This window comes from Aythya fuligula, chromosome 3 (assembly GCF_009819795.1).
Source record: "Aythya fuligula isolate bAytFul2 chromosome 3, bAytFul2.pri, whole genome shotgun sequence".
Lineage (NCBI taxonomy): Eukaryota > Metazoa > Chordata > Aves > Anseriformes > Anatidae > Aythya > Aythya fuligula.
Window position 1 is genome coordinate 38,416,402 of NC_045561.1, and position 19,107 is coordinate 38,435,508.

General features: G+C 34.5%; 1 protein-coding gene across 1 annotated transcript in view; it reads left to right on the forward strand.

Annotated features, from left to right (window-relative positions):
- Positions 1–19,107, forward strand: part of LRPPRC (leucine rich pentatricopeptide repeat containing) — a 91,258-nt gene that overhangs the window by 43,856 nt on the left and 28,295 nt on the right. The window contains exons 24-25 of the mRNA XM_032184030.1: positions 4,934–5,058; positions 5,688–5,794. Coding sequence (XP_032039921.1) covers positions 4,934–5,058; positions 5,688–5,794 — 232 coding nt within the window. The remainder of the gene's footprint in view (positions 1–4,933; positions 5,059–5,687; positions 5,795–19,107) is intronic.

A 19,107-nucleotide genomic window follows, 5' to 3' on the forward strand; every position in this document is an offset into this window, starting at 1 on the left:
TGATTGGTGCATTTTAATACAGCATTGTCCATTAAAGTATTGTGTGCTGGGTTGTGATTAATTTCATATAAAGCCATATTTAATTTCTTATGTAGCAGATGGCATGCATCCAGTGCCTTGACAATTTTTCTTCTTGTTTTCACAGAGTTAAATTCACCTGATTTTGTTTGAGGTGATGCTTTGGCACGTACAAGTTACTTGACTTTTAAATTTACTGTTAAAAATAGACATCTTTTTAAATTAGGTGGTATTTTTTGGCAAAAACATCTCTGATAGGGACAGTTTTTCAGATTTTCAGCAGCTTTATTTTAGATATTTGCATTAAAACTCTGTAGGTGTTGCAATGAAATTAAGGATGTTTGGCTCTCTTACTCCATTATTGCAATTAGGAATTTAGCATCATCAGTGCCAAAGGACAAAAGTGTCTCATTTGCCCTATGGGGACAGGACAGTGATAAGATGATTTTTCGTCAAGGATCATTGGGTCGTAATTAAGTTACATTCATGGCTATTGCTTTTTGAAGGATGATTGGTAAATGACAGGCTTCATGTGCTCGGTACGGACAGTGTTCGCTGGGGTTTTTTCTCCCTCTGTCAGAAAATCCTGTTGAGTCTGATAATGTAAATGTGGCATTTTATTCTGAACAAAAGAGCAGGGAAATGAGCTATCTTGTCTAATCATTCAGTTGTTTAACACCGACTTCCAGTTTAGACTCAATTGGCTGGAAAGCACTTGACATGTGAAGTTAGTGCTGTTCGGAACGCATGTTTGAGTAAATTTTAAAGTAAGTGACAGCTAAATTGTACCTAGGGAAATTACAAAGCCTTCAACACAGTTAATTTTTTGGGGAGGATTAGTTGTAATTGCAACACCAGTCTCCTTGAAGATTCCTTAGTATAGCAAATGAACAGAAAAACATTTAGCTCTTTCAAGAGCCCGTTCTCTTTTAACAGAATAATTTTTGTAAAGCTGATTGTACCTTGCTGAATTGACTTCCCTCTACACTAACATCTGCTTCAGATTTGTAGAGAGGGATTTGTTTTACCCATCTACCCTCCACCCCCACCCCAGAGAGTCCCTTTTTTCTTTCTACCTCTCTAGTGGTTTCAGGTTTGAGAGCTTTTCAATCAGTAAACCCCTTAGGTAAATTGCCACTTCACTAAAGCTTTATGCATAATGTTGCAGCACTTCATTCCAATTAAAATCAATATTTGGAGTCTTAGTTTTATCAGGCAGACTCTCTGGTTGGGAAAGTTGTTTATTACAAGTAAAAGGGTTAGCTTTAGTGCTGCCTTCTTGAAGCAAGAGGGGAGTGGCTTGCTGAAATTGAAGGGGGCTGTTATAGCCAGGCATGGTGTTTAGCCAGTCTTCTGCAAACGCTGAGACATTTGACTAGTTCTGTCTCCTTAGCTTTCTGCAAGCAAAACTGCCCATGCAAATGTTTTTGGAGGTTTGCACCCCTGGTATCTTGGACTTCATAGGCATCCCAAACAGAAAACATGAATCCAGAAACTTCTGTGATCTTAACTCTAACTCCAGTTTAGTTGAAAGATAATGCTGAACTGGGACTCCTGGGGGGTTACTTAAGGGGCAAGCATAATAAAGTCATGACTGAGGCTTCTCCTGTCATTTGAAGATAATCGTATAGCTTTGGTTTTAAGGGAACGTGTTTCGACACGGGGGGGGGAAACATACAAAGCCTTAAGTGTAATAGATATTAGCTTTGAACAAATACTGTCTGTGAGCAACTGGAAAAAAAAAAAAACAAACAAAAAAACCTGTAGAGTCTGGCCAACAGAAAATGAGGCATGGAGCATATCTGTTCACGTTTTAAATAGGAATTTTGTGCAAACTGCCCCTGGAAGTAAGATTTTCCTATGTGGCTAAGAGTATATGGCTTTATTTCTTTTGTGACTTGATCCATATTAATTAAATAGTAATTTTGGACCAGGCTTTTAATCTAGTTGTGTAGTAAGTAATCCTTTGGTGAGATAAAAGGGTATCTGACATGCATAAGTTTGTACAGAAAGACTGCCAAAAGTTTTCAAATGCACAGCTGTTTATTAGCTTAAAATCCTGGTGCCTAAACAGAATTTTCTTAAAATGTGGAAATTCTTTTTTGTGCAGCTTTCTTTTTTTTTTTTTTGTTTGTTAGTGAGTCATAAGAAGCAGCACACTAAGATCTTACCTGTACTTGAAGTTTGAAGCTTATAGTAGGTTTCTAATTTTCTTTCTGTTTTTCTAACAGGACTGTCTTACAAAAGTAGTTGCCGGTACATATTCAGAATTAATTGCAGGCAGTGACAATTGAGAAATAGTGCAGGTTGTTAAGTAAATCATTTTAACTCAAGTATAAGCGTAAGATTATTTTTTTAAATAGTAGTACAAAGATTTTTTGAAGAAATACATCGAAATAAGGCTGAACTTCTGTACCTCTGCTATACATTTGTTGGTTGCCAGTTTTGTTGTTGATCGGATTTATAGATGCTGTTCACTAGAAAACTCTGGATGACCAGTTGGTTGCTTGAATGCAACAGAACAAATATGTCAGATTTTGATAGATTAAAAACAAATGCCTGGTAAATGAGCGTACAAGATACTGACCTCCTTAAATGCAGAGTTATTTGGGAACCTGTGAGCTATGAGTACCAGTAACAAGTACAATATTTCCGTTTTTGTAATCTTGGTCCTTTGCTGACTTTTTTCTCTGCATATACAGTATTAATGCCTCCAGAAGCATACATTTAGAGACTAGAAAACCCTTAATGCTTCTTTTTGAATGACATTCAAATTATTTGTTCATTTATTGATAGCTTTGACCTAAAAACAGTCACTTTAATCCTTTAGGAATACAGCTAAGACAATACTATGGCTGTTTGAGCATCAATCTGAAAAGCTAGATTTATCACTGAAAACTTCAATTTGAATGTATAAATGTTGTTGTGCCTCCTTAGAAATAGAGTCGTTCTCTGTAAAACTGTTTTTTTAAGATGTTAACTGAACTTGCATCTAAAGCAGGAGAAAAATACTGATTATATAAAGCTTTATATCTGTCTATGGTAACTACCATGGTATTTCTCTTTTATGACAGTAATCTAGCCTGCAACATCTACTTGCAGTTTTGAAATTAACCTGTAATTTAGTCTTCACCCCAAATGACAAAAATTCAAATGACTCCATGGGGTGCCAGAAGATGCACTGTAAACAGGGCTCAGTAAGGGGGATAAGGTAGAAATCCGTCATCTTAGGTGTATTTTCAGGACGCCAGTATCAGTGAGCAAAATGAATTCCGTGTTTTACTCAAAAAAAAAAAAAAATAAATAAAATAAATAAAAAAAGAGATGAGATAGTATGTAGTAATCTAGATAGTTCATTCTTTGAAAAAGCAAAATGTGTGCTGCACAAGAAATCTCTGTGTGAGGAGGAGACATCTGACTTAACGTGTTTTAACAGAATAACTTAATTTGTTAAGGCTGAGATGATCGATAATAAAGTTGCTTCAGGAATGCAAAATCATCATCTCAAGTCACTTTTATTATAGCCTTTGGCTGCTTCTATTAAGTGATCTTTCCTCTTACCTTCTTCCACCACCCTGTATTTGATAGTCTTTTTGAAATCTAAAATGCGGTCTTATTGACTGTTTGTACTTATTAAATTTTGTGTGTGTCATCTTGGTTTGACTCATTTAATTGTGAATTTCTTCCTTCAAAGAGTAACTTACATGTTGTTTACCACTGTTTCAGTGGTGGTCCTCTTTTTTTTTTTTTTTTTTATTGGTTTGTAATTCTTTGAAAAAGGGTCTGCAGCATCTGACTTAGCTCTGTTAGTTGTACAGTTCAGGATCTTAAAGGTTACATTTGTTGGTTACTTTTTACAGTTCCAAATCTGTTTGTTTTTATGGCTTTTCAGTTACTTATTATGATTAGCTGTACTTCTGAAGGCATTAATATTGTATACACAGCAGAAAAAAAGTCACCAATGGACTGAGATAACAAAAGTGGAAATATTGTACTTGTTACTGGTATTTACTGCTGAAAGGCTTGTGACTAAGTCTGCATTTAAGGAGGTCAGTATCTTACGCACTAATTTACTAGTACCATGACTCTGTGTCATGGATAGGTCAGCACAGAGTACATTTTGGTACCTCAATATATTGTTAAATTCAGTGCAAAAAAAGTACACTTTTATTACAGAAAATATGCATTGGTTTCTGACCTTTATATAGAATGGGTAAATGCTAACCCTGCAATTGTAATGGAAGAAAAGGAATGGAAATAAACCTGGTGATTTATAGCTAGTCTGTAAAGGTATGAAACAAGCATAAAGCAATCTCAAGAGCTTTGTTTAACTAGGTTGACCCTGAGGATTTCTACTGAAATAAAAATGCTGTGGAAAAATTTTAAAGAGCTTAAAAAATGAAAATGTCTAAATAGAGACGTTTGCAGGCAGTGTATTCTGCACAATATTACATACTAACGAGAAAAATGGAACTCTGGAATATAAACAAATTGCTGTGGAATTGGTATTTTGTCACAGTAACATACGACAGAATTTAAGAATTTTAATTCAAAAATTAAGTGTATCTAATGATGATGCAGAGCATTTAAACCTTTGTTTAATTTGTAATGAACAGTGATTGTGAACTCAAAAATTACACAGCAAGGAGCTTTGAGCCTAAAACTGTAATTCTGTTTTTATTTATGTGGCTATCAAGCATACATGATATTTGCTTGTAGAAAAACTTTACCCGTTATTTGAAAATATCTGGAATATTGGGGGTGGTGGGGAATAAAATACTCTTCTGTATTACAGATCTGTACATAAATTCTCCTTGAAATTTTCAAGACCAAAGTGGATTCATAATAGTCTACTCCTGCTCAGTTTTGCTATTTACTTATTTTTATTCTTTCTTTTTTTTTTTTTTTCCATGAGGGATGACATGCCTGCTGCTCTGGAAGCTTTAATGGGCTGTTATAAGAAGCACGGGAAAATTCTTCAGCTTCATAACATCTACTGTAGACTCATAGAGAAAGGAGATGCTGATCTTCTGCAAAAAGGTTGGTTGTATGTAGTCAAGTACTGTCTGGTTATATGGAGTGCTTTCTGGAGGTTTTTCTTCCATGATAATTTATAGCATTTATGTCATCGGGAAGAACAAAATTTCATACTTTTGTGTTAGTTTAAAGCATTTAAATGATGCCTAATGATTGAAAAATGGATATTGATTTTAAATGGAGAAGAATTCTATTGTTCGGGTAATACAGCAACAAGTTTTCAAAGATTAGTGTTAATACTTGTTCTATATATATATATCACTTCTAAAAAACAACTTTTCCACGCGTATGTTTCTGAAATAGTTGTGTAGTTAAGAAAACTTAAATTCACACTTGGCATAAGCCAAGGATGCCAGCATACAGTCTGTTTTGTTGAATGTAATTCAAAATGTAGTGCAGATCAACAAAAAAAAGCAGTTTAAGCATGCTTAACCACAAAGCTACAGCAGATTGTGCAATATGTTGTGATCGTGCCATACGCTTCAAAACGTATTTGATATATATGTGTATGTATACATTAATGTACGGAGTTTTGTGATGCTTGGAAAACAGAAAATATTAGTATTAAGAAAATTCAACATGTATATTAAAATGCTTGAATTCATTTAGTAAATCATTTTTGTTTTCTTTAGTTTCAGATTTTATAAGCAGAGAATATGGTGACATGATGGCTCTCTATGATCTCTTCTTTGCCTTCTTGCAAACAGGAAAATACAAAGAGGCTAGGAAGGTCATTGAGGTAGGATTTTAACTATAGTACTCTATTCATGCAGCCATTTAGACTCTTAATTAGAAACATTTAAAGTTTTTAACCTTTAATTAGACTTGTTCTGATTCACGTTAATAGAATTCAATCCTAATAATGAAAAAAAAAGACTCGACCAGCTTTATTTTGTATAATTACAGTTCAGAAGAGAGACAGTCTTGTTATATATTGAAATTGTTTCCTCACGTTTTCAAATTTGCTGTTATATATCAAAATGATATTTGCATATTAAATATTGGATTGTGGAACAATTAAATTAAACTGGCATTCCTGGGTGTAAAGTTGCTAATCCTCTTTCCGAAGGAATTCTTTGTTCTTAAAAGCACTGGAATTTAATTTGCTGCAGACCATGCTCAGATTTATTTGTAATGCTTGTCTACAAGTTAATCAGCCAAACAAGAGCTGTCTGCTACTGTTTGGCATTTAATTTAGCATTTCTTCTCTCTCTCTTTCTCTCTCTCTCTCTCTTTCTCTCTCTCGTTCTCTCTCTTTCAGGGTAGTAAGCAGCTTATAGGAAGTGGTAGGTGACAAACTTGGTCTATTTAGGATTAGTATATTTTATCTAGACTTGATTGAAATTGTGCTTACTGAAATTGATAAGTCAAAGGGGCAGCTGCAGAGTCTGCCCAGATTGTGATTATTTTTCTTCTTAGCACAGTTGTATGTTGTTAAAATGCTGCATAAGTTTACAAGTTAATGTGTAAGAGGGGAGGGATCTTGCAGAAAAAGTGATACTCAGTCCTTATCATTTTTGTATTATGTATGTAACTGTAACCTATTTTTTCTGTTTGTTTTTTTTTCCTTCCTAAGATAAAACTTGCCTTTTTTTCTAGTTCTGTTAAAATATTTGAGATACCAGTTATCCTTACTTGAATTACTATCCAATAGAAATCGTTCTTTTAAAAAATCTGTTAACTGAAGGTCTGCTCTGTGATAGAACAATACTTCTACTGCTTTGAGGACAGAATTGCTGAGCATCCTTTGAAAACAAATATTTTTGCTCAGGGATAGTCTTTTGGAGCTTAATCTAATAATACAGAAGAACTGAAATATCGGTATCTAACAAGACAGTGAGGAGTTCAGTTCTTTTGATAGTGATTAAAGCATATAGGATGTACAAATCTCAGAACTGGAAGTAAGAGTTTCTTAGACTTCTGTATTTAATTTCTCAACCCTTCTATTGATGGCTACAGTTCAGCATTCGTGAATTGGATAGTAAGCAAATGAACAAAGTATTATCAAATTAGAATAATTTAATAATTATTTTCAAATTATTATTCGAAATTGTTGTTTTAATAGGTGCCAATTTTATCTCTGCACATATTCACTATTTGGTGTTGAATTGTCAAGTGTCAGTAACCACAGACAGACAGAAGTGTGAATCTGAGCACCTGGTATCTGGAGATGAAATGGAACTTGTCCTGTCTCTTTAGGCTCTTTAGAGTAGGATTTCCTGCTCTTACCTAGCTTCCACGAAGTATGAATTTCATCTTTGTATATGTTGTTGAGGAACAAAAAAAGGTTTAAATTTTTTAGGAATACAGAAATTTAGCTATGCATGTGATTTACCAGTAAATCAAGGGGCACAAAATCAATCACTGTATCAGGTGTTATTTTTAGGTATTTTTATGTAAGAATAATTTAAGAATTTTCCAAGACTTCTTTTCTTCAAGGGCAAAAAAAATCTTAATTCATATCTTGCTGGGGAAGAAAATAGTTTTAGTCCATCAACAAGTTACTGTTCGCTTTTTTTGTTTTGTTGTGAAGTTGAAGCCATGCTGTGTATAATGTGGAAGATGGAGTACTGGCTGTATGTATATCATTTTCTCCAGCAGTGTTTTTTGCAGCTAAATTTCTTCTCTTGCTGGCCATCTCAGATAGTTTTTCTATTTTCATTTCCTGTTGAAGAAACATTCAGTAAAGGTCGATCAAATTTGGGGTCACTTGATCTTTAGAGAAGTAGTTGCATGTTAGACATCTATTGCCTGTCAGTGTACACTTTATCATGTACTGCTGATTATAGTGATCAATTCATTTTAGTGGTATCATTTGTTATTGTAGTATCTGAAGAATTAATAAAGAGTATCTAAAAAGGTATGAATGAAAACGGGAAAAAAAATATCTATAGGCGCTAAGGAAATATAAGACCATAACCTCCGGAGTCTTCAAATGGGGTTCTTTTTATTGGAGACCACTGCCTCAGCTTTCTCTTGTTAGTTTGAGAAATCAGAGATCTGTTGGATGCTCCTGTGAAAGTGACAACTGCTGCTTTGAAAAAATTGCAACTCAAAACCCTAGGAAAAGAAAATAACTCTTAAATCTCAATCTCTGGTAAAATACAGCTGAATGACAATAGTGGAAAAAGAAGGGGAAGATTTGGGTGCGGTTCTTTTTAAAAAAAAAAAAAAAAAAAAAAAAGGTGGGGGGGTCAGTTGTGTATGTACATAATCTGGTAACAAAAATGTGCATGCAAAGATATACATAAATATATATCTATATATATTTATATATATTTAAAAAAAGCTCGTGTTAAGGGATGTTGCCATAGCAAGAAAGCTCAAAGCTCTGAGGCACAGCTCCTTGTTGGTAGGGCAGGAAGACTAAGTAGAGAATGATAGCATAAAAGACAACTAAAGAAGAATCAGTGTGACCAAAGAATGTGCCTGACTAATACCAGACCAAGTAAATTGCAGCGCATAGTTTGGTGCTGTGATTCTCTCTTTGAGGCAATAAAAGAGAAGACTTGAGGCAGAAGGGCTAATACCACTAGGTTCTGAGGCTTCATAGCGTGGTTGGTAAGCTAACAGTTTGTAGTGTTGCTAGACTCTGGTTAAGGTTTTGAAGTCTATTCTCATTTGTTTTGTGGCAGGTAGCTAGACAGAAAGCCTTTTTCAGAGATCAGACCTTCTAATGAGGTAGCTTCAGTTTCTCTGCAAAGGGAAGGTGTGCTTTGTTTTAGCCATGTCTGGTGATCACAGAGTGCTGGTAGAAGGATGTACTGGGAGATGCTCTTTTACCTCACGCTGGGAAGTTCTACTGTTGGGTTCATCACAGCGTGATTTAGTCTTCAGTTCTTAAGTATGCATCATCTGATGTGTCAGATTTTGCCATGAGTCCTTCAGAAGTGATCATATCAAAACAGACCTTGGTACCCTTCTCTTCTTGTCCCTTACCATGAAGTCACCTACTAGCTTGCTTTCCTTTGGAGGAGCATCATCATCAATTACACCATTGTAGCCCTAGTTATATAGAACTTCTTCCCTTACTTGTAAAGGCCGTTTAGTTGCCTTTTTGACTTTGATTTTTTCTCTTTTTTTTTTTTTCTCATAAAAAAGAGATGATTAAGTAAATAATTTTTTACTTTTAATACATGATACTTAAAGACTAAAAGAAACATGAATTTTCCAGTAAAAGGGATTCAGACACAATTACCTTCTAGAACAGTATTTTTTTTTTACTTGTTTTCTAAAATGTTGTCTCATTTTGATAATATCTAATTGAATTTTCTCATGGAGGGTCATCTTCATACGTGTTGTTCCATTGTTTCAGGTAGTAGAACTGAGAGTCTGGAAGAGTTGCATGGCCTGGTATTCTTTAAGTGCAGCATTTAAGTGGCGAGAGTATTTTCTAGAGCCTACTCCCCAGAATCCCTTTCAATCCATAGCTGCTTACCTCTTGTAAGAACTGGAAATTCTGAATTCCCTTGTTTTTACTCAGTTGTCAGCTGCCACTGTTGCTGTTTTATTAAACTTGATCTAGCTGATGGTTGAGAGCTGGACTGATGTGAGAGTCATCCAGGAGAGAGGTGAGATGAAAAGGGAAGTTTACACCACCTTCAAGGAACCTGCTTCCTTCCCCCCACCCCGTTTACCCTGTTATTTTCCTTGCATGGTGCATGGAGACTTAAAAATTAATTAGCTAAACAGTTATAGTTGTTCTTTGTCACTTGGGATCAATTTTAGCTGTTCAGTCATCTCTGAAGTTTTACAGTAAGATCCGTAGTTCACCTGTGTGATGGTTGAGTGTTTCTAGACTTGCACTTTTTCCTTCATTTATTATACATGCTGAATGCTATTATCAAAATAGTCTCTGAATCTGTGTGTGAAGTCATGCCCATGATCTAGACTACCCACTTGGCTCTTTGTGGTAGACTCGCAAGACTTGTACATGAGTAAGCACTGTAACAGTCCTGCAGCAGAGCTCCAAGGAAGCTGTTCTTTAAATCTGCTTTGCAAAAGCAGGCTTAGTTCATGACATTTACAAAGCAAAAATGAACATTTTACACCTATGGCTGATATATGCACAGTTTTAAGCCATTTTCCAGTTGAAATCAGACTCAGGTTTACAGGTCAATTTTTGTTACTGTTAAGTAACAAAATAGAAGGCAAAATAACTATCTCAGGTTTATATATCAAGTCTGTCTTTAAAACAAACAAACAAAAAAAAAACCTAAACCCTACCACAACCAAAAACAATAAAACCACCACCACCACCAATGTAAATTATTATCAGAATCTAAGAGGAAGAATTCAAAAGAATAAAGCACATGAAAGCATTAATGAGTGTTAATCTTAAATTATTAATGATTTTTTCATTGCTTGAAATGGAAGAGTCAATCAATTCCTCTTTACTCTTTAAGTAAATTTTAATCTTTTGTGATGAAATAGTTAAAGCAATTTGATCTAATCTTATACACTTCATAAAAATGTAAATATAGTGGTAGCTAGTACTTGGAATGGCAGTATGTTGCAAACATAAACCAAAAACATCAGTAGGCTTTTACACCGAAAATGACACAGGCAGCATTGCTAACAGCATCTGTGTTAAGGTATGTTAATATGGTAAAACATTGTACATGAATGCACCCGAAGCTTCACGCTATCATGACTGGCAATATTTTTCTAAAATTTCCTTTCCTTGTCTTTTCAGATATTCCTGTCTATTGTTTTAGATAGCTCTTCCATTAAAGGAGACACTTGAAAAAGTATATAAAATTTAAAGCATCTTGGAGCTGTTATTCATTTTCTGTAGATTCTCCCATGAATCAAACATCCCAGTATCTTCTATGTAAAAATGTCAGCATTGTTATACACAACTTTTTAGATTATTTTTTTCAAGAGCACCTGACTGTTCTTTATGACTTATCTATATGCTGTTATCTAATGACTTGTACGGTTTTGTTTTCAATAAGGTGAACAAAAATGGTTCATAAACTAATTTTTGATAAACATACAGATATTACCTCTTGTGGAATATTTAAAAAATTTTATATATATATATATAATATATATAATATATATATATATTATATCTCCAGAGTACTCTTAAATCTTCTTTCATTTTTCTTTGCTTGTACAAGTCCAGTGGAAAATGTTGTTCAGAATACTGGCGTTCCTACTGCTTCAGTGTAGTTAAGAAATGTTCATTTCCTAAGGGAAATAACCTATAAACTTGGTTTCTTCTTTTTCTAGATCTTCCTGGGAAATAACATGCATATTAGTGTGTACTTAATACTAGTTTTCTGTTAGTACTGCTCTGTAATGATAAAATGTATCTTCCTAAACTGCATTCCTTTGGACAGCGAAATACTTTTTTTTTTTTTTTAATATGATACCTTGATACCTTTGAAATGGGTATCAGATCACTGGCATTTTTAGGTACTTATAGCCTCTTCCAGTAAGTTGGTAGAGATGTTTTAATTTTTTTCTTGACAAATAATTCTTGAAGTCATTCTAAATTAATGCACTAGCTCATGCGATTTAAAACAGTTCCTTTAATAAAACAGTAAAAGCTCTTGTTTCTACTCTGTAGTTCTACTGCAAATGAAGGCTGAGAGGATTACTGTATTTAGGAGATAGGGAAAGATCACAGAACCGTATGGCAGAATTTTTAATAGAAAACTAACCTGCACAAGTTTGCTATCACAAGCGGGAACTCCCTTGAAAATGTCAATGCAGAGTGTATGGCTTCAGAACTCCTTTTACTAGATTTTGTGTGGAGTTCTCACTCACCTACCCTTATATTAAATATATCATGTATACTTAATAGGTGGATGTATTACACCATCTCTTGTGTATCAAGATGTTTATGTGAAGAACTGAATAACAAGTATATATGAAATATCTTTAATGATATGTATTTATGGTACCAATACATACAAGATAAGGTATTTGTTGCTGAAATTCAAGACCTGACAAAAGAACTATTTTAGGTGAGTTTAGTGTACAGGAATATATCTATCAACAGATGTCAAGTTAATTTAGGAGGTAAATAGATTTAAGCAAAGAATTGTGACATCCACTGTCAGCAGACCTTGAGATACCAGTTGCCATTGGATTTAATCTACCATAAAAACAATGATAATATTTCTACTTGATATTGAGAGATTACAACCTTCTTTCATCCAGATTGCTTTTTATAAGAATCTACATCAGAAAATTGAGTCTTGCTGATTTTATGCCAGCAATAAAAACAAAAGAAGAAAACAAACAATAAATCAACAACTACTGGGAGAAGATGCTTTCTTGATTTGTCACAGCAGGATTTTTTTTTTTTTAATGTATGGTTTAATGATGGTTACCTCTAGTGTCTAAATTTACCTACAAAAATGTATGTTTGGTCTGCTTATGAAAAAGAGCAGTGGTGATTAGAACAAAATTTAAATGTCTGTGAATGTGTAATGCAAATTGTGTTAGGTACTTAGAGATACGGTGGTCTGAGATGGAGTAGTTTGTAGGGGGTGTAATAGCTTTTATTAGAGTAACTGTATACAGCTGGGAGGGAGGAGAAAGGATGAAGAGCTTTTAGACACACAAGCCCTATAATTACAAGAAAAGATTATTTTTTTTCTTATTATTGAGTCCTATTAGTCTAATAAGAGCATTATTTCTACTTATGAAACTGGATTCTGATACAGCTATTATTGAAGCTGGATTTTGTACCCATGGATGTGTGCATGTGTTAATTAAAAAAAAAAAGTGCTTACTAGATCAGTGCATGCTACTCAAAATGTCTTACTTTCTTCTAAGAAGTTAATATTTAAATGAATATATCCCCAACAAATAAATTTAATTCATTGATTCTAGTGGAAAAACGGAAGTGTTGACTAATGAATAAATTCATTCCAGAGAGGTAGAAAATACTGTGTTTAGAATGTGGGATCATGGCAAGAGTTCTTTCCTTGGGTCCAGGGATTGTGTTAGAGAGAAAATACTGCTACCCAGACACTAATGGTGTCTGGGTTCATCATGCAGTGTAAAACCGTATTACAGTGCAAAGAAAGCAAATTTTTGCTGTTTTCAGTCTAGAACAGCCTAGAGGATGGATTTTAGAGCAGGGTCTTTGCAGATTTTTGATGTCTTCTTTCAGCATGATTATTGTTGTGAAGTTCTAATGAATTTTTGTAGCAGTACTTGACTACATAGTTTCACTTGGAAATCTCATTGATAAATGTGGGCTATTCCAACAGCATACATAGCGTTAAACATACATAGCATCAGTCTCTGTTGTCAGGAGTAAGAAAAAAATTTACAACTTCAGCATTGTTTTTCTTCTGGTATTTACAGAAAATAATTTTGCATCTCAATGTCTGCCTAGCACAAAGCAGGATATATTCCTGTTTCAAGAGAAATAAATAAAATTGAGTATTTACTCAATAGGTACTAATTGTGTTGGTTAAGTCGGCAAGAACTGACAGAAGCTTTGTGGCAAATACATATTTAAGAAAAAAGTGATAATATATACACAATAGTTGGGTAGTTTTTGAAGGCATAATTTTAAGTGAGGCAACTCAAAATTTTCAAAACTACTGCAACAGAATGCTTAACCTAGTCATTGAACATTGAAGTAGTCATACTGAAGGTACAGATTTAATTTAAATTCAAGTTTTCACACAGTTAACCCTCCCCAAAAATTTGTGCAAGTGTGAGGATATTTTAGATTAGCTTCTCATCAAAGAAATCAGTATTATGTGTTAGGATGTATTTAGCCATGTTATTTATTTCTGGGTAAAATTGTTTACAAAGAACAAAAGCAATTACTTCTTTTGTAGAGGAAACCTGTCTTAATTAGAGCAGTTCTCAAGGTTTTCTTCTGTTTAGAAAGAATAAAGTAAATGAGGATCTCTTTCTGTACCATCACCAAAGAATTATTTATTTGAAATACAGAGGAGCTGAACTTCTTTCCAAGTGTAAGGAGCTGGTACAAAAAAAGTATTACTTTGCCTGCCGTAGATGGGCCTAGCTCTAATGCTGTCCTGGTAGTAAAATAGCTTAAAGAAGAGCAGAGCTAGAGAAGTAATGTATTTTATTAGGTATCTGATATGATTGCAATGGGAATGATGCTTTTTGATGCAGAAATTATTTTTAGATTCCTCAGTCTTTAAAGCAGCTTCTTTTATAAGCTTCTGGACTATTGTGTAGAAGTTCATATGTTAAGAACCAACAATTAAATCAGATGTATTTTTAATATAAATGTTTTAATTCATGTATTTTTGCAAAACTAATGCATTGTAATTTGAAGAAGGAGCATTTAAAAAGGTGGAAAAAAAATTAAGATTACTTTAACCATTTCATCTATAAATGGGACCTTGATGGCTTCGAAGGGTACAAAAACTTGAAAATATTCTTTTACCATTCTGGTCGGGCAATACACTCACTGCTTACTAAAAGTGAGGAATTTTGCTAAGAGTTTTCACATAAGGAAAGACTCAAACGTAGCATACAGTGTTTACACTGTAAAAATAATAAAAAAAATAATCTTCAAATAAGTTGCTGTGCAAAGATATCCTAGGCTTCACTGAAGCTGCATGGAATTTGTGTGATTTCATAGGCACTTTTGTGGAATCAGGGAAAAAAATCTGCTTTTAAATCAAGAATTTCCTATCAGCTGTGCTGTTTCACTAAGGCTTATGTTAGAGAGAGCTGTTAGAAATGACATACATCGCTTCTCATAGCTGTCTGTTTAAGGCTGTCTCTCCAGAGAAGTAACGTGACTTCTTGCAAGACATTTCTTTGGCATCTAAATCTCAGTAACTGGTTCTGGTACTGGTAACATAAGTCTGTTTCGGCTGTCAATGTAACTCATCGTGAAGCATTTTTCTTCCTTAGCAGCATTAGCTGTCTCTTATTATTACTGGCTTTTTCAGCTGCAAAGAGAAGGATGAATGGATCTACCTGTCCAAAAAATACTGTCAGAAAGCACAATGTAGATAGGGTTTATACATTGTGTCTGTTTCTTTCCAGTATTCCTGGTAATAGTTGGATGGGTGATTACTGTAGAACTGTTTCTCTAAGAAAAGATAGAACATTAGGAAAAAAACACAAGAGTTGAGAATAATATATAGATCATTTGAAAAGGGTAGGGTTAAGCAGAGGTAAACGTGAATGTTTAAAATCAGTGTTACTCACAGTGAATTGTAGATTGATAGAGTTCTTTAGGTTGGAAGAGACCTCTAAGATCCTCTAGTCCAACTTTTAACCTAGCAAAAGTAAAGTCACACTGTGCAAGGCTAGAATAAGTTTTCAAGGAGATACCTAGGATTTGTAGCACTTGTTTTGCCAAGCATCGTGCACAGCAGTAGTTCATGGAGGTGTGGTGTTGGAAGGTTAAGACAGTAATTCGTCTCTTTTATGTTATGAGTATGCCAAATCAAAACGCTTTTGATGACTTTCAAATAGTTGTGCATTCGAAGCCAGCTGTAGCAAAAGAGAGACCATTCTGGGATGTTCTCAACACCTAAGTTTTTTGAAAGTGTTCCTCTTTGAAGAGTGCCACAGGATGTTTTCTGTCTGTCTCTACATGATTTTTTTTTTTTGCTGTTGTTTTTTCATTATGTAAGTTTTGTCTTGAAAGAGAATAAGGTTGTTTCAGGCAAGTAGAAAAGTGTATGTTTTATGCATCTCTTCTGTAAACTATTTGGCTTTTTTTTTTTTTAAAGGTTTTCAAAAAAAAGACAGTATTAGTCTATTATCTTTAATAATACAGAACACAAATGTAGACAAAACTTGAATGTCTTTATCATTCTCTAAAGGTGTGGGAAAGTGTTGAATAGAATCTTCTCTGACAGGTCAGGATTTCACCATATAACCAGTTTTCTTTCAGCTGTAATAGGTAGAAGTTAGTTCAACTAAAAATGTTAGTACAGAAAAGAATTTCTGGTGATTGGACCCCTTCAGTCACCTGTCTAAGATGACTGTTTCTAGTGGACAACTGAGATGTTTTCTGTGGTTTAGGATTGTTGCATTCACATGATCCTTGAACGCTTCTTGTCAATAGTTTTTCTAAAGATGCATTAGGTTCTTTCCCATTCTGGTTAGTTTTCCTTTCTGTGTGTGAAGGCATAGAATCAGTGAAAAAAATAGTGCAGGGTTGTATGTAAAGTATTAAAAAAAAAAAAAAAAAAAATAGTAAAAAAGGTGATCAAAAGTAGGAGATGTGACTAGTTAGGTGAGGATGTCTTAGACTGGAAAAGAAACAGTGAAACGGGGAATTATTACATATATCACTCAAGCATCTGTGAAATGAAGAGGGTAAAGGGTAATCAACTGTATGGTGTCCCCCAATACAAAATTAAGGAGGCTCCAAATGAAGCCCATAGAAGCTAGTCTGAAAACAAGTAAAAAGTGGTGGTACTTCATTTTTTTTGTAGGAGGTAGTTGAGGCAACCCTTTGCCAGAAGCTGTTATGAATGATAAACCTCTCTGTGTTCAGAGACAATCAGAGAAGTTCATGGAAGACAAATCATTTGCTATAGAAAGTCTGACCCACTGAACCCCAAATAGCTGGAGAATGGAGGGGCACTGAGGGGAATGTATTGCTGGGTTTTCTCTCACTTCGTGTTCTCTCATAGGCAATGTTGGGGAGAGGATGAAAAGCTAGGTGGACCTTTGGTCTGGTACAGTACAGCTCTTTCATGTTCCAAGAGTATTTAAAAGCTGGAAAACCCCCATATTTAGTTTATAAGCTATATAATTTTTTGATAGACACTCAGTAGTTGTTTTGCTCTTTAAAACAGTGAATGCCTTAAAAATGGAAGGGGGGGAAAAAAAGGAAAAAATACTAAGACTCAATACTACTTTCTGGCCATGGAAACAGACAAGGTCAAATTTAAAACAGGAATTAGGAAGAGTAATTAAAGTAACAGGTTTTTACTCCTTTTTTAATTATTATTCCTTGCTTTATTTTTATTCTGCATTTGCTCTACTGTAGGAAGTCTGATTCCTGCTAAATGCAATGCTTAAAATTCCCTAAGATGGTAAGGGATAAGCTACAAATATGGACTATCAGGCAAGCCCTGGAGATTTAGTTAATCTGACCTAGATGTTCTTTTGATGATTGAGACCTGCAGTATGTGAAAACACTTCTCAATTTCAAAATGAAACACAAGGATATCTGTTGTATAACTCAGCTGTCCTTGTAGTGACAGACACATCAATCATTTCTGAACAGGAAAGGATTTACTATAAAAAGTTTGTAGGTTTGGAGCTGTTGAGTTCATTGGCATTCGGATCAGCAATGATATTGGAAGTTGTAAGTGAATTCAGCATTTGAATTTTAACATGTCCTAAAGAGGATTAGCTACAAATGCAAGCAACATACTTTATTTCTTTTTCATTTTCAAGAGCCTGTTGTGTAAGATGTGAATTCTTGACTTAATTTTCAGCATATTTTATGTGAAACTGCTTGCTGAGTCTTTAAAAAGCACTGACTGGATACCTGTAAGCATGAAAAACAGTGATAAAATCTAAATGGAAAAATCAGCAAGTACCTGGAAAGCAAAACTCTTTTTAATATACATCACTTTGGAATACTTGAGGAGTCACTGTTTTTCTATAACCTCTTGGATTGAGACTTTTTATAGTACAGATAAATACATACAGAAGATTGTTCATGTTAAGGATCTAGGGGTTAGCATCCTGGTTTTTGTTTTGTTTTGTTTTTAATTATTATTTTTTAACTTAGAACGATTGCATAGACTGTTTTGGATGATTGGCAGGATTATATGCCCCAACGTTTACTTTGCAGAGCACTCAGTTTCGTGTATCTTCAGCAAATTTTTAAGTCTTTAACTGAAGTTTAGCATGCTTGCTTTTTGGTGTATGCTGAGCTATTTCAGCATGATGTAGTGGTAATAATTCTGCTGTTGGAGGAGAAGACAAGGGAAAGGAAATTATTTATCTGTGTTAGAGAAGACAGAAGGTTAATTGACTTGTTCAGCAGTAATTGTTTCCACTGTTTTGGAATGGAGACTCAGTATTTGTCACAGCTTTTTGTTCAAGCTGCCTCTTACAGGCGAAATTGCATTTGAATTTTGGAAATCACACTTCAACTGCAGAGACTTCTTACAATATTAACAGCTAAAACCCTTCAAGAGTCAAAACACATGTTTCTAGGTGGGGATGAACAGACATTTCCTTGGAATCACTTTGAGTTGTGTTAATGTAAATCTGGATGCATGAAGTGAAAGTGTAGTCCTTTCTTTCTGTAAATGATCTTTGTATTAAAATGAGAGAGTATAAAGAAAGTGAATTCAAGTAGTCTTGAAACAGCGTGTGAGACATGAAAGTGATGATGGATGCTTTGCTCACAGGTTTTCTTGTATCTTTTTTCTAGATGTGGTGGACCTGAGCTACACAGTGCCTATAGCATGTTTCTTTATGAAATTTTGAGTTTTCCAATGTTTATCAAAGAATTTTGCTGTTGACATTGGAGGAACTGTGGTACAATTGTTGTGGTCTGTAGTGTTGAGTGGGTGCAAAGTGGTAGCGTATACTAGATGGAGTTTGCAAAAAAAAAAAAAAAAAAAAAAGACTTTTTGAGTACGTGTTGTGTGAATGTAGACCACTCAAAGCAACAAAGGAATGAACAAGCGAAGTCTCATTTAACCCGAGAAAATGAGTAATACAAAGAACTATGGCTTATTAACTATTAAACACTGATTCTTTTGTGGACACAGTAGGTCTTTGCTCTGCTCTGGGATGGGAGTTATCTACAGTTAGTATACCTTGCATCTTCGTTAGCAGCTGGCTACAGTATGCTTAGTGCACTCTAGCTTCATGATTTTCTTAGTGAGCATAGCAAGAGAGGTCACAACCTAAAACTGTTGGTTTAAGATGCTAATAGCTGTAAGAAAACAGCTATTGTGAGCCAATGAAGGGCACTAATTGTCAACATTGCCATTGTGAGAAGCATGGTTTTCTAGTTGCTAATGATCACTGCACTGATGTTGAATTTTTGATGTTGAACTTCTCATTGTGAAGCCAGTTTGGAAACATTTGATATAACTT